Genomic DNA, 23302 nt, shown 5'->3' on the forward strand with positions numbered 1-23302 from the left:
TTGGAAATTGCTACCTTTTTCATTTGATTTGGCCTCCTCCCCTAAATTAGTTGGGTTTTAATTGCTGAATTTTTCTGTAGCTGAGGCAGCAGCTGCACCAGACAGATGAGTCTTAAGAAGGACGAAGTGTTGGCTCTTGTTCAGCTAGGCCAGACACAATGCAAGGTACTTTTGGCACCTTCCTCTGTGTTACTGAGGCATAATCAATCTTGGAGTCTTTGAAGACATTTGTACAACATTCAAATCTTGGGCTTCGGAATAAAGCTTTGTTTGGAAATACTGTTGAAAAGTTCCTCAAAATACAAAGGAATAAAACTATCAGAAGACAGATTGCACTGAGCTTGCCCTCTGATCATGCTTGCTTAGGAGTATTCTGTGCAGTGGAAGCCATAGGCTCAGGTTGTTTAAAAAAGAAAAAAAAATAAAATCACCCTGTCTTTGAAAAAGTCGATGAAGGTAGATCGATTAGCATGTGTTAAAAGTCTGGCTTTCTGGTTTCAGAGTATAGCTTTTACAGTGTGTACAGCATTTTAAAGACAGTGCAGGACAGTTGACATCTCCACAGTGTGTTAGAAGAACTGTTAAATGGTCAGCTAAGAAAATTAATACATATTTAGCTTCTGGAAGAAGTTCATTTTATTTGCTAAACAGGCCTCTCTTTGCTTTTAGGAACTTGTACTAATTCAGGTAGCTTTCATGGCCAATGTCTCTTTGACTTTATTTGTACCAAAGTTCAGAATGGAGCCCAAAACCTCTGCTGATTTAAAGCAAACAAAAAAATCCTCCAACTGCACACAACAAAACACTGCACAGCTGTTTTCAGTAGAGCTGGCCAGATGGACATCACGTAAGGATGTGTAGATTTCTGTGCATTTGGCACCTTAAGTAATTTATAACTGTGACAGGGAGGTGTTTGAAGGTGATGCCTTTGGCATGTATTAAGTGTTTTAGGGCTGCAAAGGAGTTTTGAGTAGGGATCATTGTTGTTTTCCAAAATACTCATGTTTTAGACTCCAGCGTAGTACAATTTTTCTTGCTTTTCTGAATGCGACTTTGTTTTTCAAAGTGGAGCAAGATACTTTATCTTTTTTTTAATAATAACAATAAGGTTATAAAGCCTGTAGTTTTCCCGCTTTAAAAAATAAAAAGCTGAGCCACAGTTTTAACCAGTACTCAAGGGAAAAACAGACTTGAACAGAAAAATAACATACATAATTGTCAGAGTAATCCTTCCATCTGATCTGAAGCAGAAAATTGATCTGTTTTAGGAAAGCTATAAACCTTTTAGAATTGAAGCCAAGGCATGTACAGTGGAAGGTGTTCTGCTCTGTCAGTAAGTTCATGCATAAGAAAATGAAATAGAGAGAGAGGCTTCTTAGGATGCAGGTGCTTCACATCTATGGCATAGAGTTAGAGTCTAGCAGGGGGGCTCCCGTCATGGCCAGGGGGCTGGAGCCCATGTGGGAATAGAGAGCTGGGTTTGTTCAGTTGTAGGAAGAAAAGGCTAAGGGAGATTACGCTGCTGTCTTCAACTACTTCTTGGGAGGAAACAGAGAAAGTGGAGCCGGATTCTTGCAGGCACACGATGATATGCTGGGAAGCAATGGACACAAGTTGGAACATGGGAAATTCTCATTAGATATGATTTTTTAATTTACTTATTTTTTTACCACAAAGGTGGCCAACTACTAGAACAGGTGCCCTGAGAAGTTGTGGGGTCATCCATCCTCGGTGGTGCTCGAAAGTTGGCTGGATGGAGCCCTTATGTAGTTTGACCTGCTTTAAAGGGAAGGTTAAACTAGAGGTTCCTTCCAAACTAAGTTATTAGTTAGGAAATAAGGGGCAGCTTGGGGAAAGCAGGTAAGAAAGTCCTAGAGAGAAATTATCGGGATCAATTGCTGAAATAATGCTGTTGGTAAGTTTTCTTCCCTCATTCACAAGTGGTGCTTTTTCTCTGGTGTATGGAATGGCTTTGTTTCTAAACTTCAAGGAGTTTGCCCCTAAGGTTGTCTCCCTGTTGCTGATCGGCAGTGCCCACACTAAGTAGAGGTGATTGCTGCGGCACTGTGGGGTGCTGTCTGTCTCTGGGGTGCGAGTTGTGGTGCTTAACCAGTGTCTCAGCTGTGCTCATGCTCGGTCACTGCCGGCTCACTGTGTTCCTCCCCTCTTCTTTTTCTGTTGGAGAGGGTATTTTGCATTAAGCTGAAAGAGATGAGACAAACTAATTTTAGTATAACTAATTTTAGTATAACTAATTTTAGTATAACTAATTTTAGTATAACTAATTTTAGTATTACAGTTATTAAAGACTTCTAGATATTACTAATAAGTTCTAATTTAATCTCAGCACCTAGGCATGTATAGTACTAAAAACTTTTATTAGGTTTCTGTAATTGTATTAAAAGTGATACCCCCAGGTTAGTTTGAAGCAAGTGAAATTGTCAAGCTCTGCGCATGACAGCACTGACCTGATAGTACTGCTAAGGGAGCAGGGTCTGCTCTTTGCTGGTTTTTTAATGCTCTGTGTTTTACATCGGGCTCATTAACTGTCAAGGGCTCAGTGCTGTTTCTATTTAAGAGTGCCCTCTGCATCATTTTGGCTCTGGACCAACAAAAACTAATCTTCCAGGCTCCTGGAGTATTCATCGGAGGAGATAGCTGGGTGGGGAATCCCAGGAGTGCGGTTCCAGCTGAGTTGTCTGTATTCTTCTTAAAGCTGTCTGGAGGAGATGCAGGTTCCTGTGGTGCCTTGGTTCAAAGGGGAATGCTAGTCGCAGCGCTGATAACCATGCATAGCTTCCTTGCTAGGACCGGCACATAGTCAGCATGGCGCGGTCTGTATTTCTGACCATTTTGATACAGGTCTGAGCTTAGCGAGCGCCTTTCAAACAAAAATTCAGAGGGCTGCTCTAAGGAGAAATTGTCAGAGTAACAGCAGCCTGGCACTGCAGATGCCAAGTAACGTTTACAGCCCCTCTGCTCAGACACTTATTTGCAAAATTGACTTAGTTGCTCAGCAGTCTGTACTATAATTTCACTTATGCTTTGTGGTGCCAGCTCAGAGAAGTGGTCCTTCCCTGACCCCCGCTTCCTTGTGACAGAACAAACATATGTTCATGGGGGGAATGGGATCGGGGAACCAATCCAAGTTGAAATTAGCCCGGCCAAGAAGCTAATTTCAACCTGGGACAGCTTCTCTGGCAGATGAGAGCAGGCAAGCGTGCCCAGCCGGTGACGAGTGCGCAGCCCTCCCGCTGCTGCTTTTAGCAGCCTGCTGGCTTATGCCAGTGTGCGGTGGTCTTGTCTCAAGGGCTTTCAGCGGGGGTTAGGACTTCAGATTTGAGTGCGCAGAGTTGTTTTTTCCTATTTTTGAGATTATATCCAAGCGTGAAACAAATCCACTTCCAAAATAGTTTCCTGTGTCAGCCCAGTCTGTGACAACTTTGATGTGTTTGTGAACTGATACAAAAATGTAGGTTTATTGAAATATTTCACTTTGGCTTTGACCTTTTTGACGTAAATTAGCTGCACTTTCAAATGAGAGTTGTTGTAAACTGGAAGCAGTTTTTCAAATCAAATGATACGTTTCAACCAGCTCAGTGTTTTGTTTTTTTTTTTTTTTTTCCTGGCAAGGGAGATTTATTGAAGCTCCTCCCTGCAGTTTTGGTCTCAATGAGGTGTTGGCCTGCAGCTGCCCCTCAGCAGAGCCTGGCTGTTCGGGTGTTTCTCCACTGCTTTTCCAGCGTGCATCCTTGTACCCTCTTGTTTTTCATCATCGTCAACTGTATGTGGAGTCTTGCTATGCATTAACCTGCAAGGCCAAATGGTGAGGATTAATGCAGTGTAATTGCTCATTAATATTTCTGTCCCAAGGCCTGGTCCGGGTGCTCCGTGGTGACCTGGGTGAAATCCTCTGGAGTAATAGGGCCTTTTGGAGAATTGGGGCTGTTTCCATCTATTTGTGCCCTCTGGTCCCATTGTTGTTGTGTGGGGAGGCATTGCCAGCAGTGTTCACAGCGATTTAAAACCAGAGATCCCCTTGGGCCCAGAGGGGTGGTGGGCTGCCCCCAGGAGGTGGTGTGGGGACAGGCCAGCTCCAGCCAGGGCCTCGCTGCTGCTTTGGGCCCGACTTCCCACCGGGCTGCTGCCAGGTGTTGGTGGGGCGGGAGCGGGGAGCTCGGCCCCCAGAATGGCACCGGCCTTCCTGGGAAAGGGTGTCTCGTTCCCCAGAGCTGTGCGAAGGCCTGAGGGTTGGGGCTGGAGGTGGGCGCCTCTGGCCCCTTTCCCTCAGAGCCGCCGTTTCCACCTCGAGGTGGAGGGAAGGCGATGCCTGAAAGACGCCGGCGCGAGGCTTCCTGCTGGGGTGTTCTTACTTGTTTTGCTGAGAAATTGCATTGGAAAGATCTGCTTTTTAATATTGTCTGACTACTTTGGCTCTGGTATTGTTTTATGCATGCCTCTGGTTTTGGATTTACTCAACTTAATAGTCCTTTTAGTCCTTTGTTTCCCCCCCCGCCCCTTCTTAAAACTTGAAAACTTAAAACTTTCCCCCCTTCTGGCACCTGCAAATCCCGTAGTTAAAGGAAATAGAGCCTGAGTGTCCCTCACGCCTCTGTGTGATGTAGGTTTCCTAATCAAGGACGCTAAATTTGCTGAAACACGTGCAGAGATGAAATGATAAAAAAAAATTCCACAAAAATTAAGCTTTTAATCAACTTTCAACTTTCTCTGTGGTTGTGAGGTGGGAGTGATTTCAGTGCCTTTACATTACGTACAGGCAGGCTAGAACTTAGTTTCAAAAATGTCAAGGTTACTGTTGAGTAGCTGGAGATCTACTAAGTTTAAAACCAGTTCTTTTTGATTCAGGTGAATACTTGTTGACTTTCACTACAAGTTAAGCCTAGAAATTGAAGTAGCAGTCTCTAACTTCCCAGTGGTTGTAGGTTTGGGTCTGTCTGTGTGGAGGCAGTTTCTTATCTCTGGTCCTAGACAGCTAAACTCAGGCTGTTGCAGAAATCAGTTCTATTTTTGTGGCAACTATTGCTGCTTGTTTTGTTTTGAAATCTGATTCAGAAAGGAACTAAACTAGAGAGAAAAGGGGGGGGGAGGGAGCTACTCCAGCTACCATAGCTTTTAGAAAACTTTTAGAAAAAAAGCCTTTGGGGGGAGGGGCGGCGGCGGTGAGCTGCTTGGGAGTTCAAAGATTTTTGAGAGGCTTCCCCAAGTGTAAGAGGTGAATAGGTGGTTCCTTGATTCGCTACACAGGTGAATATTGGATCCTAATTTGAGGCATGGAGTTAACTCAGATGTTCAAGTTATGATGCCCTTAGCACAGGGTGTACAGTGGAAATATTGCCTCTTTGAATGTGCATCTTCAGTGATTCTGCTGTGCCCTTGACTGTGTTTAGATGATTTTGTCCCCAGTGCTCTTAACAGTGTAAAATAAGTTTACAGCTGATAATATGATGTTATCCAAATTTTAGGTGAAAGTCATAAACTAGTGTCCTTGAGACAAAAACCAAGTTTCACAATGTCATTCCTTACGGGTTGTTTTTTGTTTCAACATTTTAAATATGGTGGTTGTTTTGACATTAAGAAGTGTTACTTATTTTTTACAGTGTAAGTTGGAAGGTTTTCTAACTATTGTGTTTTTCTTGTTTGCTTTAAGAGTCAGATTTACAGATCTGTCAACATAGAGCACCAACGTGTTGCACCAAAAAAATGGAAGAAAGCTACCAGGCAGCTGTTCGAAGGGAGAGGACTCAAAGTATCCAGGCACTGAACTTTGAACTGAAGTACATGATTGTTGGTCATATCACAGCTTTTCAAGGTAAGAACTTCTGAGGTACTGCAGTCCTATGAGTAGTTTATAAAAGTACCCTATGCAATCAAAAGGAAAAGCTCTTTCCTTTGCTTCTCATTTCTCTTGCATTGCATGCTGTAGTGACTAGCTTATGGTTTGCTTCCCTGTTCTTTGATGATGCTGTTTTTGGAAAAAGGTGATGGCACTTAATCTGCACTGGTATTTTAAGCATCTGCCTAAATCTAATTAGGAATAGATTTAAGCTTAGACCTTGTTCTCGGGATCATTTAAAAAAAGATTGACATGGATTTTTTTCAAGGCATTTTCAAATGTCGTTTAGGTGCCTGCTGGTTGGTTGTGCTTGTTGATACTGTCTTGTGTCACCAAACCGTTTACAGGTATAGAAGGTTAAATGAAAATGCATTTGTTTGTTGATGCTGAAGGATAAGTGCTCTAACTGATATGTGAAGTGAGAACACAGCTCTCTCTTCATGTCAAAATGTTTCACTATCTGGCAGGTCACATGAAGGGAGTGATCTGTTTTCAAGAATTAAAAGCCACACAGTTAAATGTGAATGCATGAAGGAACCTGCGCTGAAAGTCTGTACTCATAACTCTTGCTGTTCTCAAAGCTACCTTGCTCTAACAGGTTGATGTAAGTCTACGTAGCTTCTTCATACAGATGATTATTGTACTATTAAAGGGAGCCCAGTGCTTATGTACGATTGTGCACTATACAGTGTTGAGCACTGGAGACTTTTCTGCAGATGGGCATTTAAGCATAGGCTCTGAACTTTAAATGTATGAGAGTTGAGTGATTAAATCAATCACTGAGTGATGAATCCAGCTTACTGACTTCTATGGGCCTAATTACATGCTTAATTTTAACTCACTGCTTTGCTATGTTTAGTGCTGAGTACCCTCATGGAATGGGTTTTGAAAACAAGCCAGTAGTTATGAAAATGCAAAGTGTTGATGTTTGTCTGATTAAGCCTATTGTTACAAGGCAGGTTTTATCAAATAGTAGCTTTCTTTTGTCTAGTTTCTTCCATTTGAGTGAAAATACTATAAATAAAAGATGTGACTGACAGTTAATAAGAGATAGCATATTATCTAAAATTGACAATAAGTGATGGTGGAAGTCTGAAAGAGACTTGCAAGGGCAAGATAAAAATTTTCTTTGGCTTTTGGTCATTTATATCTCTTTGTTCTGTACCAATGAGTGAGAAATGGCATTTTGGTTTATTTTACAATTGATTTTTGAAAATCTTAATATCCCCCATGATTACAAAATGTGGTTGGAGGGCACTCTGGAGGAGGACTGTAGTAAAAGGGTGACTCTTGGCATTGTTAAATGCGGGTAAGATATTCAAGCAATCTTTCAGTATCATGGCTGAATAAAGATAAGGTCAGAATAGATTAACCTACCAACCCTTTAGGTCAAGCCAATGGCTTTATTGTCCATTGCTGATGAAGGCTTTTGATGGAATGAAAGAAGTAGTTAGACATTTCACACAGTTTAAATTTACAAGCATTTTCTGGAAGTGGGTAAATAGGTTGTTTGTTGTAACTTGTTATGGCTGGCCTTCTGTCTACGTTAGGTGGGAACACTTAAAAAATGTAACTTTCCTCTCTTGCATTGGAAGCTGCTTTTGTTCTTTGGTTTTGTCCCAGGTGTCAGTGAAAAGCCTCTCTCTTGTGCTGTATAAACATTCTGTTGCTAAGAGTAGTACTGTGTGAGACATTTACTGAGAGGGAAGATCTTTTCACTGAATTAACTCTGTCCTTTTGGTCTGTTTTGGTTTGTTGCTATTTTGAATGATAAAGTGTGAGTGTGCCAAAAGCATGTTTAAAGTCTGAGAAAAGAAATATCCTTATTTTAGAAGCTTTCAGGTACCTTTCAGATTTCATGTTTATTGCAGCAGTGAGAACTGGCTCTGACTTGCTAAAAAAATAGCAATTTATTCATTTGTATGTGGTGGTGTTTACTTGTACAATTTTCATGGACAATTCTTTTATATATACACATTTTTAGTACTGTTAGTGTAGTCAAAGCAGTAGTTAGCCTTGCTGTCTGCTGCTGAGGAAAAGAAATCTTAACTGCTTTTTATGCACTTTTAGCAGACAATACTGTTAATATCATATATGGTATAAGAAATGGATTTTCAGGAGTCCAGCTTTGAGAACATAGTGGTGGAATTAAATTTCAGTGGGAAAACAGAGCAGAATTTTTTTGGGGAGGGCGGAGTGGACAGAATTTTTTTTTTTTTTTTTTTAAGTTCTTATCTCCTTATTTTCTTTCATGGAAGTCAAAAGATGCTTAGTTCTGAGGACCTGCAATTAGATACCACAAGTGTTAATAGGAAAGAGCTTTCTCATGTGAGTAGGAGTTTTGATATGAGTTTCATTAAATGTTTCCTCTACACTGCCTGGGTACTGCAGTTGATTGTGGACAGTTTGGACTTGAAGAGATTTTGTTTTGTTTTTTTTCTTGAAATTGAAAATGTTATTTAAGTAGCTTTGCCCACAGCTGAAATAAGACAATTTTCACAGGTGCTAGATTTAGTTCTGCAAAATAATTATTCTGTAAGACTTGATTAAATATACCACAGCTGTGGGCAGGCTTGTTATATTTGGGCTAATGCCCAATCTGTACATATGGACAGCCTTAGCACTGTGGTTCAATCCTGCTATTTTTCCCCCTTTAAAGTTTTCAATATTAGCAACCTAGTCCTTGCTCAAACACTTAATAAATCAAGCTTCTGCATGGATGTGTTTTGCTTGAACTCCTGTCTCTAATTATGTTGCTGTTACACCTGATTTAAGTAGGAAGAGGCACATTGGCATCAGCTGGAGGCTGTAAAATGCCCTCCCCATTAGTACCAGGACAGCAGGAAGGGAGAGAGGCAGGAATGAAGGGGCCAGCTGGCTGCTTGGGAAGCGTGTCATCGGGCTTAGCTCCTGCAAAATCATACATTGTCACAAAATCTTTTGGGTGTTTGGCGTGTTCAATGTAACCAGGCTCCTGGGGGAGGGTTTCATGGAAAGTTGCTCGATTCACTTCGTCTTAATGTTTTGGTCCATGGTGTATCCTAAAAGTCATAACCATGGTATTAGTCACTCTACGGATGTGTTATTAATGACTCTGCTCTAAATGGAATCAAAGGCAAGGTGGAGTAAGTGGAGGAGATGTGTAAGCGTGCCAAACTCTAATAGGATCAGCATAACAGGAGAATGTGCCTGTTGTAATGATCCTAGTGTGTCACCCTCTGGCTCTTCACAGGTGGCTTTGTTTTGGATGCATTTTGGAGCGGGTCAGTTTGTCCCGTCCAAAGATGCGCGCATCTTTCTGTCTTTGCTCCTGTGGGTGCAGCCCGAGATGCCCAGCAGAACTATTTAAATGAAAGATCAAATAGGATGCTTTCATTTTGTAACTCGCTTTTACTCTTTAATAACTGGAAGATTCCCCTTTGAACTTACTGTTTTCTTTGTCCCAACCTTTTTTAGACTTGAATGTAAACAAATGTATTGTTTTAGCTTAGATTTATGTCTTTGTGGTGATACTACATGTTACTTGGCACAGTCATCCTTCTTTTCCCCGCCAGTTCCCTCATGCAGTCCCTGCACTCCTCAGGGACACTTCCAAGCAGGGCAACTGATTCATTGTTAGTGGATTAAAAGTGGTGCGGGTGTGCAGGCTGAAAGTTGCTGTCAGAAGAGGTATCAATAGTCTGACAGGAAAGCTTTGTTGTGGGCAGACAGCAGAGAAACCTGCCCTCCCTTTTTTGTGTCCTTTATGGAGCGCTAACAGGTGCCATGTAAGGGCCCACAGAAAGCTTGGCTCTGCTCCTGTCATCTTATGCTGAGGCTAATTTGAGGTAATGAGAATCCAAACAGTGGTAACTTATTTGTTCTGCTGATGGTCTCTGCAGAGAGGCAGAACAAGATACTTTGAAACCTACATCACATTTCAGTCACCAAATTAGCAGGTATCAGAGATACAGTGAAAAGCTTTCTTTGAGCTCAGCAGTTAAAAATACTGTTCTTTGCTGCACTTTTTGTTTTTACAGCAGGCAATGGGAATTGTTCACTCACAGCCTCTGAAGAGAAAGCTCTTTCATGAATGAAAGCATGTTGGTCATAGAGCAATAATTTTGTATTGTTTCTCTGAGATAGAGTTCATTTGACCTTGGGAGTTCAAATGGGTGGGGCCAGGTGTTCCCATACTCTCCCAGCTATAGGAGGATAGATTAGCTTTGTAGCACTCTGTTCCTCTCACTCCTAACTCAAGGGGTTTGGCAAAGCTGTGCTTATGTTCTGCTTTACATGGAATGGGAGATGCTAGTTTGGAAAGCTCCTTGCTGCTATTTCTAATAGCAGGAGTTGCAGTGACATCGCTGTACACTCACATTGTTTTGCTCTGTTACCATCTGATCCAAGCAGGCAACTGGGAGGGATGTGGATGGTACAAGGCAGAGGGGGGGGAACCTAGTTGTAGCAGGGATGGAGCCCCGGACTCCTGGTTGTCAGTAAAATGCCTGAAAGTTAATGCCCAGTCGATCCAAAAAGTCCTTAAATACAGAGTTTTTGATCTGGCATCCTCCCTGGTGAATGGGAAGGGTCAGCGCGTTTCTGTGGGTGTTGGAATTGGATACCAGTAGTGGGCCCAGAAATCAACTGACCCGAACATTCCCAGAAATAAGTAATGTAGTACACCGGCACTCAGAGCCATATGGAGTCAAAAACATTCTCCATTTTAATTTGGCTGAGTTGCAGCATTGCTGACACTTATTTTTACTGAACTTGGGAATATCAGCTTGAAATAGGGGTGGCTGGTTAATGATGTTGAAGTGCAATGAGATTTACAAAACAAAAAAGACTTGGCTGGAGAAGTGCACTGTGGTTTGTAGTTAATTACTATATGAAGTGCAGTCACAATGCTGCAGATGGATGCAGTCCAAAATCATTGAGCTATTTAAAAAAAAAAAAAAAAGCCAACCATCACCAACAGAAAACTGCTAACCATCACTGGCAATGCCTCTGGTTTCCTTTATTTACTGCTGGATTATAGAAATGCAGAAGTGCTGTTTTTAAAGAGTTTTTTTTCGTAATCCCATAGTACTTGGTCTTTTATTGAGACAAATTGTTACCCACCCCTTTCCACTTGTATAGCCCTGCTAAGAAGAGTTTTGTACTCTGCTGACCTTTGAGCTGAAAGCTGGCCGAGATGTATAATTTCGTTTTGGCTCAATGCAAAAATGACTCCCTACAGAGAGAGAGATAGGAGAGAGAGGCTCTATTAGAATGTTTGTCTACCTCCTGTATACTATTCATTCCTATTCCAATGCACCAAACAATCTGTGTTTTCTAGCTGGAGTGAAAGCCTGGTTTATGTATGCAGCCCAAGGGAGGCTGGAATATTCCTTTTTAGCTGTAGCCTTGCATGTGTGAACTGCACGCACAGGGACTACTACTGTCTGTCTTGTGTGAGGCTCTAGGTGGGAGAAGACTGTCTTCATCCATATGACAAAACCGGTCTTTTTTTTTTTTTTTTCACTGCTGCTGTTCTCTGTTGAAATGTAAACATAGCTCTTTATAGGGTACTTTCTCTCTGTAGATCTTAAGCACTTTTGGAAAGAACTTCAGTGTGGGTGTATTGGTGCTAGAGATGGATGAAGTGAGGCACAGGGGAGGGGAAAATGTCTTTCCTGAAGTGGCACATCATACCATAGGAAGAGCCAAGAATGCAACTTAGTTTATCTTCCTGACCTCTTCTGATCTCTCTCAAAAGTATTTGTGATTTCTAGAGAGCTTGGAAGGGAAAGGAATTTTGGCTGGTTGTAGTCTACTGAAGTGTTCACTAGAAGACCGAGATGCTCGGTTTGTCCTTGTCCTTGCACAGTTGTGCTACTTTGCCCTAACTGTGGACCAGGTCAGTGTTTCAGAGCGGCGCAGTACAAGGAAGAGGTGTCCTGCATCAACTCTTTGGTGATAAGATTTCTCCTTTGTACTTTGGTCCTACCTGAAAGTTCATAAATCCAATGTGCTTAGTGTGCCATCAGTTTGGAGGAAGGAATTCCCCTGGTTTGCAATCCACTATAAAAGTTTGTGGTGGGTGGAGGCAATGAAACATGAACTGTAGGGTAGGAGAGCCAGAGTCCGTTAGAAATAAGTAGACTATGTAACCAGAAAACTTAAGTGCAACAGTGGTGAAGCATTACCTTTGTGGGAGATGGTCATCTGATTCTACCATCCTGTTTTTATCCTCTTTATTGGTGCCGTCTCAATTGATGAAATGTCAGCAGCTTCCCCATGGCTGTCACATTGGGTGAGGCTGCAGGGCCACCTAACACAGTCTTGTCCAGTGGCCAGTAAATGAACAGGGAAGTATATCAGAAATATGAACACACTTCCCTTTTTTTACCCTACTGTTCCCTAGAGAATGATAATTCAAGAGCTTTCTGAGTCTAGGCTGAGGTGCACCCCTTATCCATTGGTGTCATTATCCGTTGTTGGGTCCACTGTCCATTAATTCCTCTTTCACCAGGTTATCTTTTGGCTACCACGAAAAAATTGGCAATCTTTTCCGCACGCTGACTGCAATTTAATTATCCATCAGGTTGCTTGCTTCAAACATGCTGCCTACTAATTCCATTGTGTCACTTGATTCTTAAGTTTTATTGTTTAAAAAGTATAGTTATTGCCAGTGTAAGTATTCATCTTCTATATGCCATTTATGGTTTTAGAGCCCAAGGCTTTGCTAAGACTTCAGTCTTTGTCTGCATGTGGGGTGAGGGAAGGGGTGTTAAATTCTTTCTCGTAATTGTCCTTTTCCCAGCAAAATGTAAAAAAAATACATTTGCAATGTGCAATATTCCCTAAGGCTCTCACCTTTTATCTTCTGAATATGCAAAATTAAAAGAAAATCTTGGAGATGTGTCAAGGACTGTGAGTAAATATTAACATTACATTGTGAATGGTGGTTATTGAACTCGCTACACAGCTTGTGTGTAAAAACACTTTGAATGGTGTGAGGTATTCTTTTTTTGGCTGAAAGACTACCTGCGATCCTTTGGAATAATACCTCTTCAGAAGTTGTGTGTACACTTTTTTTCAGATTCTAGATGCAGATCGACATTTTTATGGTGTAGATTACAAGAGAATGAAAGTGTTTCTAACCTGGTGTCTTGTAATGTTCCATTTGTCACAAAAATTGGAATCAGTGTGATGACTTACTACCCATAAATGACTTAAGGAGTGTGCTTTATTTCTATATACATATAACCCAAAAGTTAAATATGGAAACAAAGTAACAAATAAACTTTCACCTTTAATTTTTTTCTGCAGTGCACGTTAAACATAAAGTGAGTGTGTGCAGAAGTTCATCCCAGCCTCTCCTGTGCTCTGAGACTGTCTGTGCTTCTTGATTTTTCCCATACTGTTTCATCTCCCATAGTATATGTTATGAAAATTAAGTATCCAGTGGTTTTCACTGGTTTTCACTGTTTTTTCAAAGTTATCTGAATCCTGCTGAAAAGATAATTTCCCTAGTCAAACTCCTGATCAAATTCTCTGTTTCCTTGATAGTGCTACCCTCCTGCATCTAAAATATGCCTTTCATCTTATATTTTCCAGTGTAGGCCATGCTGCTAGTCACCTGTGATTCATGGTCTAAACGTCAGTTACTGTCACAGGCCAGTAATGTCAGCCTTTTCATTCACTTAATATAAAAATTCAGATGGGTACCTTTTTGTTTTTTTCCTATGCTGTCTTTCACATTAGAGAAGTGTGCGCTGTAAAGATCCTCTGTGCCTTCATTGTCTTCCCTTAAATGTCATTCCTAAAACTCTCCTTAAGGTCATGATAAACAAAATACTTGTGAAAGGTCAACCCAAAATATGCTGAATCCACTGCCCGTTTGTCATGGTCTTGTCCGTTTTTTGTCCTTCCTCCCCTGTGTACGCGTATCTATCAGCTGTCGTTTGCCTTCCCTTTTATTGGCAGCTCTGAGACAGGCACCATGCTTTATCCTGGATCTCTACAGTACCTGTGATCCTGATGTTTTATTAGCATCCCTAACTGCTATAGTAATGTAAATAACTGTTGACCTTGGTAATTTTTGTTCGTTTCTGATTTCATTAATATATCCCCCTGCTGTGCCTTGTCATTTGGGCAGCTTGTTAGGAAGAAGAAATTATTAGTCTTTAAAAGAACACAGGAAAAATCAAAGGGAGGAAAAATGGAGGAAATCACACTCTCTTGTCAGAAAATTCTGATGACTTTATGATTTCAAAATAGCAAATTCAAGTGGAAAATTTAATGAAAACCTAGGAAGAACACTTAATTCTAGCCATGGAATGCAAATCACTATCTCGCAAACCGTATCTAGTAACGAAGGTCACGTCCACAGATGTCTTTATAGGATAACTAAGCTAAAGACCAGATTGCTAATAGTGGATTTCTCCTTAAACACAGGAAAACCATGTATCAAGTCTTATTTATTACACTGAAATGACCTTACATTAATTAGCAATCGACAGTGATACTGTGGAGTCACCAACATTGTGAGTAGTTCACTGTTACAAGAGTTCCTGCATGTTGTATGCAGGTTTGATTTATGAAATAGTGTGCAGTTGTTCTTCAAGAATGCAATATGCAGAACTGTGCTTGTGGGTAACTGGATAATATTAGTTTTGCCAGAAGCTTATACTGGTAATCGTTATATACTTGTGAGTATGAAAGTGTTTGACTCGTTACTGGAATGATAGTGCTTTGACTGTTAAGCAAAAGTATTGTATTGTTTAGATATCTTTGTTACTTTTAAAAGTGATTAAATACAGATTTTACAGAATTGTTTGGCCCAAGGCGTTGAAAGGATGGTATAATTCCATGTGAAGTGGTGAGAGAAATATACATTAAATACATTTAAAAGGAAACAACAAATCACCTAGGTAAGATATCATCCACTTAGCCTTTCTAATCATCGTGTAAACTTGCGTCCTGAGTTTGTCTGGCTTCGGCTGTCACTTGATACCCAGAATGTAAGCAATTTGGGGCAGGGACAGTCTCTTCATTGTCTATTTATAACTGTTGTTCATGCAATGTGGGTAGGGCATATTGGTGCTGGAACAAGAAATCTAACGAACACACACATCATGTGTTTGGTCATCTAATCTATCTCTGTGTCCATATTTCACCTGTCATCACAATTATATTTTTCTTCCTCTTTGTTCTTTTCAGTACCTTGTCAGGCTGTTGACCGTATCTCCAGAGTATAAAAGCATGGTGGAAGTGGAGCCCAATAAATCAATGATAAATTAGTCCAGATAGAAAGAAAACACAAAGCTGGAGAGAAAATGTTCGTTCCTAAAAAAAGAAATTTAAGAAAAACCTGCAAAAGTAGAGTGAGCAAATGTATCTGAGGGCTTGACCACGTGGGGAAGCTTTTAACATGGTTGCTGTTGTGAGGGCAACTTTTTTGTGACAGTATTTCTGGAATCTCATTTAGTGTCCTCTTTCTTCTGGAGTTACACACTTTATTCACAACTATCTTGTGAAATTTCAGTGGCCTCCTTACTGTGGACTGCAAGGTGGGTGGTTTTCTCCCTCTATTTCACTTTTGTTCTGACATGGCATTTCCATAGAGGCAGCGTTACTGCTCAGTCTCTAATTATATGAAGTTGCCCATCCCAGTGACTCTGCTGCTGGCTCCGTGAGTCTTTTAGTAAATCTTATGAAATTGTTCTCGGTAGGGTCAAGTCCAAGTTCCTGCTTGCATAAGTTAGTCTAACATTTTGTGAGAAAAATGGGTGAAGACCTGAGAAACAATGTGTTCTGACAAATTTTTTGAATAGGAGTGTAAGTGTGTTGAAGATAATTTTGTGCAGGAACTATCTTGGAACAAAAAAAAAGAGGACCATTGACTGTCCTTCAGTTTATAGGGAGGGTTTATTTCAATGATAATTCAGCTTTTAATTACATATTCTTTTCTTCTAGAGATGATCGATTGTTTAAATTTCCTTTTGTTCTTTTGTTAGTCCTTTTATTGTGAGATTGAAAACAGGAAAGGCATTCTTTTAGGCTGTTTCTAGATGCAAAATTTTAGATGTTCTTTGAGCAAGAGTATAGGTACTGTAACATTGAAACTGGGCAATTCAATAAAAATAGGAGAAAAAACATTGGAGATAATGAACTAAATGCAAAAGGACTGATTTACAGGAAATCCTTACTTCATTCGCACTGTTGTATTTTCGGACTTCAAAAAGAAAATAATTGAGTGAGACTGACAAGGTTAAGAGAGCAGATATCTCAAAGCGAGTATGTTCAGGAGAAAACAATGGATTCAAACCTCAGCTCCATGCCCCAGTAATGATAGTGTGGCATTTCAGTTTTTAGTGTGCTCTCTTCTGCCAACTGTAGACACTCAACGGATGAAAAGAATTTTACTCAGAAAATAAAATCAATTTTTTCAGGTTAATGGCTATTAGGAAATACACTTTCATTATTTTCTTACCTTATTTTAGGAGGCAAATGTGGAATGTCTTAGATTCTTCTGTAATTTTTTTTTCCAGAAAAATTAATTCACCATCTCTGTTATGCAGATGTATTTTGGTTTTTACTTTTAGAGCAGTTTGTGTATATGCCCTTTAGTAATGCTGTGTAACATAATGCATTATTGAGCTAAACTGTTAGGTGTGTATAGTTGTAAAAAGAGAGAATAAATTTTTTTTTATTCCTTCCAGTTATTAACAGAAAATGACTTATTGCTCATGCTGTCATGTGGTATTTTATTTATGGGCTAGGACTTCACTGTGCTGTATATAAAAAGCTAAGAAACCGTGCCAGTCCCAGGAAGATTACAGTGTTACTGTAACATGAGAGACAGAAGAATATAGACAGATGGAGGGTGTGTAAAAGCAATAGGATCATGTTTTTTAGTATAAGAGATAGCAGTTGTAGTGTTTACAAGCACATTTGTAATGTTGGCATTTTTAGATCAGATTTCAGAGTTTCTCTGCTTCATCTTAGTTCAGAATTTGCTTGTCAAAATTTTGTTACTCTAGAATGTCGTGGCTTCCCAGGTTGCCCACCAGTTGAGGGCATTGCGGTTGAAGCAGATACGCTTTGAGGATACTTTAGTTTAAAAAGAGGTGTACTTGATTTTAGGTGAGTTTATTTATGTGAGCATTTACCTTTGGACAAAATATTTTCAAAACTTTTTAGAATTGTAGCAAACTTTGGAAGTAAGGAAAGGAAAACTGCTTGTATGCTTGTTTTGTAACTGTATGCTTGCATGTTTCAGCCACTCGCAGCATGAATGGACAAATACATGGATCAATCTTTTTTCACCTCTTTGTTACTTCACTTTTCCTCCTTTGTCCTTTATGCTTTTCCCTGAGGTGTCTCTCTTAGGGAGGAGAGGAGGAAGAATGTATGTGCAGAGTAGGGAATGCCTCGTTGAATGTTCGCCCTGTACTTACTGGTTGCTCTACCACTAGTTTAGGATCACTGATGTTCAATTGGATGATTGTATGTCAGAGTGGCTGAGCCGCCTCCTTCTGCCTTCTCCCTTCCTCCCTCCTGTATTAAAACTGCTTTGAAGCAGTACTTGGACTAGTCCTGTGTATGCCAGCGTGGTGAGAGAGACCGAATTTTGTAAGGATGCAGAGATAAAGTAACGTGAAAGTAGACTGCTGTACTATAGCCCTGTAGAGATATCTGGTCAAATCCATGGTATGTGAACACGATTCTCACTAAAACTTACTCTTCTGTCTGACCTTAAGCTGAAATGGCTGTTCATCATCGGTCCACAAAAATACCTGTGAAGTGATGTGTGCAATACATCAGATTTGAAGTTGGCATGGTTTTCTTGTCCCGTGCCTTCTTCATGGACATCTGTTTGGATTGCATTTCTACGCTTCTGGCCATGCAGCTGGAGTGTAAATATTTTCTAAGTGTAGCTATTGGATTATGCCTTTTGTTTGCTATTTTGTTCGGAGTTGGGGTTTACTTAGCAAAATACTGGATCCATAAATATCACCGTCCGTGCAGAAAGCTTAAGATGTTTTCTCTAAACTCAGATGTTTTAGATTTAGGAAGTAGGAAGACTTATGTAGTTATAAATATAATCTGCTGCATACTTCTATCCATTTTATTGGGGAAATGATGAGCTAGTCCTGCTACCTAGCAGCTTACTGTTGACTCTTTAACTGTTCTTCAAACATTGCATGGAGTTCTTGCTTTTGGTGTGAATCTGAATGCTGTTGATGATCTATAAGGCCCTACTGATTTTCTCTAAGATAGCCTCTATCCCACTGGTGCCATTTCTATTGAAAGGAGGGATTTTTCTGCCTGCTTTTCCAGTTGAATTTACTGTCTAAATGGAGGACTGAGTTGCTACTGTAGCCACGTTAGCTGCTTGTTAGCATTTCATGTTCATCTGAGAACCAAATGTAGGTGTTTCAGTAGACACATTGAAAACATGTGCAAAAACACATGAGCTTTTTAATATTTGCTTGTTATTACCTCTTCTGTAATTAACAATGCTCTGCCAGACTGTGTTGAAATGAGTTGCATAGTTATGTCATGGGAGAGCAGGGTTTAAGGGCAATTGGAGCTCGGCTGGATAAGGTGGACCTGCATTTGACTATAGTAGGGTTTGAACTCAAGCCATGTAACTCCTTATGTGTGTTTTTGTATTCTAGGATGAGAATGCCTTATTTTGAATTACTGGCAAGTGGTAGTTTTGAATGAGATCCTATTCCAGTCACTTGTGTGCTACACCACTGCATCACACATTTTACACAGTTGTTTCAAAAAACTGTTGATCCAGGAGGCTTTGTGACTTTTTTTTTTTTTTGACAGAAGTGAATTAATGGTTGCCTTAGCAGTCACCAAAAATTTGGGATAACTGCAGACTTAAGCAACAATGTGAGAATAGGACTTGGAAGTAAGGAATTTATGGGTCATGTCTTCCCCACATCCCCCCAGATCTTTCCCTCAGTCTTGTAGGCCTATTCACAGCTACTAAAGGGTGATTTGTGTCAGATTTTTAGAGGATCCAACAGCCTTGTTCTGCTGAGAATAATTACATCTGCTCTGAATCTTTAATCGGGAAGGTTTGAGAGATTGGCTCTCTTCTTCTTCCTGTATTAAGACTTTTGTCTTTGATGTATTGTGCTAAAATTAGGATCCCTACAGATGTTTACATTTGAAATGGAAGTACTGATGCAAATCTTAGTGGGTTCTAATTAGAAAGAAGAGCTTTAACAGGTAGTCCTTCTTGCACTTTTTGCCATGGCTATTTTGCAATTGTGTAACTTATTCTGATTTGTGCTGTCAATTTCTTGGGAGAGCTTCCTTTAACTTTTAGATTGCTGTGGGAAAGAGGTAGGTTTGTAGGAGACGACATAATTTCTTTACCCTTTCTATTATTGCTTTTGCTAGGTTTCATAATATTCACTGGAAACAGAAGACTATGAACAGGAATAGTGGCTTTCCATAAAAATAAATAGTATGTATCTGCTACCAGGATTTTAGAGGTGCACATGTAGAAATATAGAGCTTTTAGATCTCCCTTTCTTCCCCTTTTAGTGGTGTTTTGAGAAGGCCTCTCCTTGGCTTCTTTCTAGTATCTGCATTTTCTGTACATGACCAGTGTTCATGGAATGCTTGAGGCCCCGTACCCCATTGGCACCTCGCATAGGAGTCGCTGCTCCAGAAACCACTTCTTGTTCCTTCTCGCTATGACCAGGCTTAGGTTGCCCTAGCCCAGCTGCAGAGTTCTGTTTGACTCTGGATCTATCAAGCAACTTTCATACAGCTGGGTAGGTCGTAGTTGTGGCATAAATAGCACTCTGAGAAATACAGCTGACCAGAAGACCAAAACCAGTTATCTAAGCTAGAACTTCCTTTCTACATGCATTTAATCAGTTCCTCATGTATTATATCCTGCTTTTTTTTTTCCTCTTAATAGTTTTGGCCAAGCTTGTTTGTGAAAGTCATAACAGAAAATATGGTCTAACACCTCTGGAAAACCTTCCTTCTATTTCTGTCCATATAGAATCCTCTAAGGAAATGTTTTGGTGTGTGGCAAAGAGCTGCTTTTTTTTATCCATGGACTAAACGAAAAGTTACAAATCAGGGCTGCTTCAGTGCTGAACTCAATAGGGAATGATCCAGATGCCTCTAAACAATTGGTTCTTTTCTTTGTATAACAAGACAAATGAAGGTCTTCTGTCCGGTAGCTAGCAGGAAAGACTGCACCTTTATGCCATTTGGAAATGCAGGTTATTTCCAAATAACAAGAGGACTATATTTGTGTCATGGTCAGCTGGGGCCAGGGTGGGAGGGAGTCTCGGTAGTTTAAATGGTGCCATGTCCACTGAAGGATCTAAGTCATTCGCATAGTACTGTTTTGATTCAGTCGGTCATGTAGGTATGTGCTTAACATTAAATGTGACTTTTTTTTTTTTTTTAAGACCAAAGAAAGATGTAGGTCTCTTGCTGAAATACACTCTTACAGACTTTTAAATCTGAGATACATATTTTTCCATGGTGCATAGGGTGAAAGAGGCTATTTGGATTCAGCAGAACTCTCTCACCTCCTGTAGCACATTGCATCTTTCCTTATCTGCTAAACTTAGAGGAAAAGGAGCATATGATATACTGTTGTAAACATGAAATATAAACCATTGCAGACAAAATAATGGCCCACAAAATTGGGAGTAGTTGTAGATGTACAAATATAAACAACACATTTATGGAATATTTTTCATTTTTTAATTTTTTAAACCTTATGCTCCAGAAAGACTAATTCCTTCAACTGTACTCATCTGTAAAACAATGGTTAGAAAATGTAAATATCTCCAAAATAATTGCCAACAAAAGTTAAGTTTTAGGGGCACTAACCAGTGAATGTGAAATTAAGGAAACAATGGAGCACCTACAGGAGGGTGAATCCTTTTAGCCCAGACTGCTTTGCTATTAATTTTTTTTGACTAGTTATGAATAGATCAATTCATTACTCCTTTAAAAATTCTTTGTAAACAAAGGCAAAATACATCCTTTAGTAAGCATCAGTGCAATTCAGAAACTTGGAAAATAACTTCCTAAACTGACTTAAGTTAAACTGATGTAATGTTATGCGGGTGGCCCAATCTGCTTGGGGCATATGTAAGAATGAAATAACATCCCAATTTTTTTTGGCCCTGTAAAGAAGGCATTGCTTTCAGGTGTGAGATTCAGGTGGTGCTGGGGATGTGCAGGATGCTTTCTCAATGCTGGCTTAACCCTGCTGTCCTTGCAATGACTTTGCATGGGTGTACTGAAGTGTACCTTTGTGCATAGAGTGCTCCCTACCTGTGTTCCCTGCCCCGAAATGCATCTAGGACTCCTCCAGAGATATCTTTGACTCTACCACCACTACCTGGTTCCTGCTGTTTCTGCAGCAGTGACAATTGGTGTTGTAGAGTTGGTTTCCGCTTCCTAAAAATGATAATTACGCAAACAACCAAGGTGTTTGACTGCAGCAAGTTGCAGTTCGGAGCTCTGGTTTGTTGCCGGATTCTGCCAATGGACAAAAGCTCATTTGAAGGCTTCAAATATGTGTGTGTTCTTCCTGTTAGTGAAGTAATTCTTACACATGACCCATGGTGGGCAACCTGACAGGCATGTCTTTTGTTTGATCCTGCTTTTTGTATTGCTGTAAAGTCTTGTTTATACTTGCTGGAGCAAAGGGGCAGACCCAAGGCAGAAAGCCATCAGAGGAGAAAACAGCCTAAAGTGATAACTCAGTCTCCATGTGTGTAACTTATTTCAGTACTGTTTGGAATAATGAAAGAGTTGAAGTTTACTGGAAGTAAAATAAATTTTAGTAATTCAGAAGTGCTTGCTTGAGAAGTTCCTACTGAAGTCATTGCCATGCTGGAGTTACTGTAAGGATTTATATAAGATGATAGTTTTCATCCATGCAGGCTCTGTCTCTGAGTGTCAAGCTACTGAATAGCAATGACAGATGTTAGTAGGTGGATATACTACCAGTGTGGGATGAAGTAGCTCTTACCGAGATGAATATTGTTCTTCACCTGAAATCATAGGAATGAGAAATGTTCTAGCCTGATTTAAATTTATTTATATAGTCTTTATAAAACTGAGTAAAGCATTCACCTTGGCTTTGGTCCAAAAGCAGTTAAAATCCCTGGTAATCTTTCCACTGATTTAATTGAGCTTGGACCCTGGCTCCAAGGATAGAATGAAACTAGAATTTTTAAATTACAATGCTAAAGAAAAGAGGATGCTTCTGTTTCCTGAGTGAAGATTACTTTATTGGGATGTGCCATGGAATATATTGCTAAGTGGCAAATGAATGAACCACAATTGGTATGGGCTAGCTCGAACTCATGACTTAAAAACCTCCTCCTGGCAACCTGCAATGCAGCTCACAGAAATGGATTCCTGTGAGAAGGATCATTCATCCGCTCCTGCTGGGGGGCTGTAGGGAGTCAGAAAGTCCCAAAAGAACATGCCAGATATCAGTACTTAAAATTTTTTATATATAGAATCATTAAGGTTGGGAAAGACCCTTAAGATCATCAAGTCCAACCGTTAACCTAGCACTGCTAAGTCCACCACTAAACCATGTTCTCAAGCACCATGTCTACCCATCTTTTAAATACCTCCAGGGATGGAGACTCAACCACTTCCCTGGGCAGCCTGTCCCAGGGCCTGACTGCCCTTTTGGTGAAGAATTTTTTCCTAATATCCAACCTAAACTTCTCCTGGCGCAGCTTGAGGCCGTTTCCTCTTGTCCTATTGCTTGTTACTAGCGAGAAGAGACCGACCCCCACCTCGCTACTACCTTCTTTCAGGTAGTTCTAGAGAGCAATAGGGTCTCCCCTCAGCCTCCTCTTCTCCAGGCTAAACAACCCCAGCTCCCTCAGCCGCTCCTCAGAAGACTTGTTCTCTAGACCCTTCACCAGCTTCGTTGCCCTTCTCTGGACACGCTCCAGCTCCTCGATGTCCTTCTTGTAGTGAGGGACCCAAAACTGAACACAGTACTCGAGGTGCGGCCTCACCAGTGCTGAGTACAGGGGCACTATCACCTCCCTGGTCCTGCTGGCCACACTATTCCTGATACAAACCAGGATGCCACTGGCCCTCTTGGCCACCTGAGCACACTTCTGGCTCATGTTCAGGCGGCTGTCAAGCAACACCCCCAGGTCCTTTTCTGCCAGGCAGCTCTCCAGCCACTCCTCCCCCAGCCTGTAGCGTTGCATGGGGTTGTTGTGCCAGGTCCTGCACGTCAGTCACTGAGCCTTGTTGAATCTCATACAGTTGGCCCCGGCCCAACGATCCAGCCTGTCCAGGTCCCTCTGTAGGGCCTTCCTACCCTCCAGCAGATTGACACGTCCACCCAGCTTGGTGTCGCCTGCAAACTTACTGATGGTGCACTCAATCCCCTCATCCAGATCATCAATGAAGATATTGAACAGGACTGGC

General features: G+C 40.7%; 1 protein-coding gene across 3 annotated transcripts in view; it reads left to right on the forward strand.

Moving 5' to 3' along the window:
• The window catches only part of LOC104023679 (glypican-5), a 388175-nt gene that overhangs the window by 19164 nt on the left and 345709 nt on the right, over nt 1–23302 (forward strand). For all 3 annotated transcript variants that reach the window (XM_087739176.1, XM_087739174.1, XM_087739175.1), the window contains exon 2: nt 5669–5830. In XM_087739176.1, the coding sequence (XP_087595302.1) occupies nt 5669–5830 (162 nt within the window). The remainder of the gene's footprint in view (nt 1–5668; nt 5831–23302) is intronic.

This window comes from Nipponia nippon, unplaced genomic scaffold (assembly GCF_047370975.1).
Source record: "Nipponia nippon isolate SJK-2023a ecotype South Korea unplaced genomic scaffold, ASM4737097v1 scaffold_7, whole genome shotgun sequence".
NCBI lineage: Eukaryota > Metazoa > Chordata > Aves > Pelecaniformes > Threskiornithidae > Nipponia > Nipponia nippon.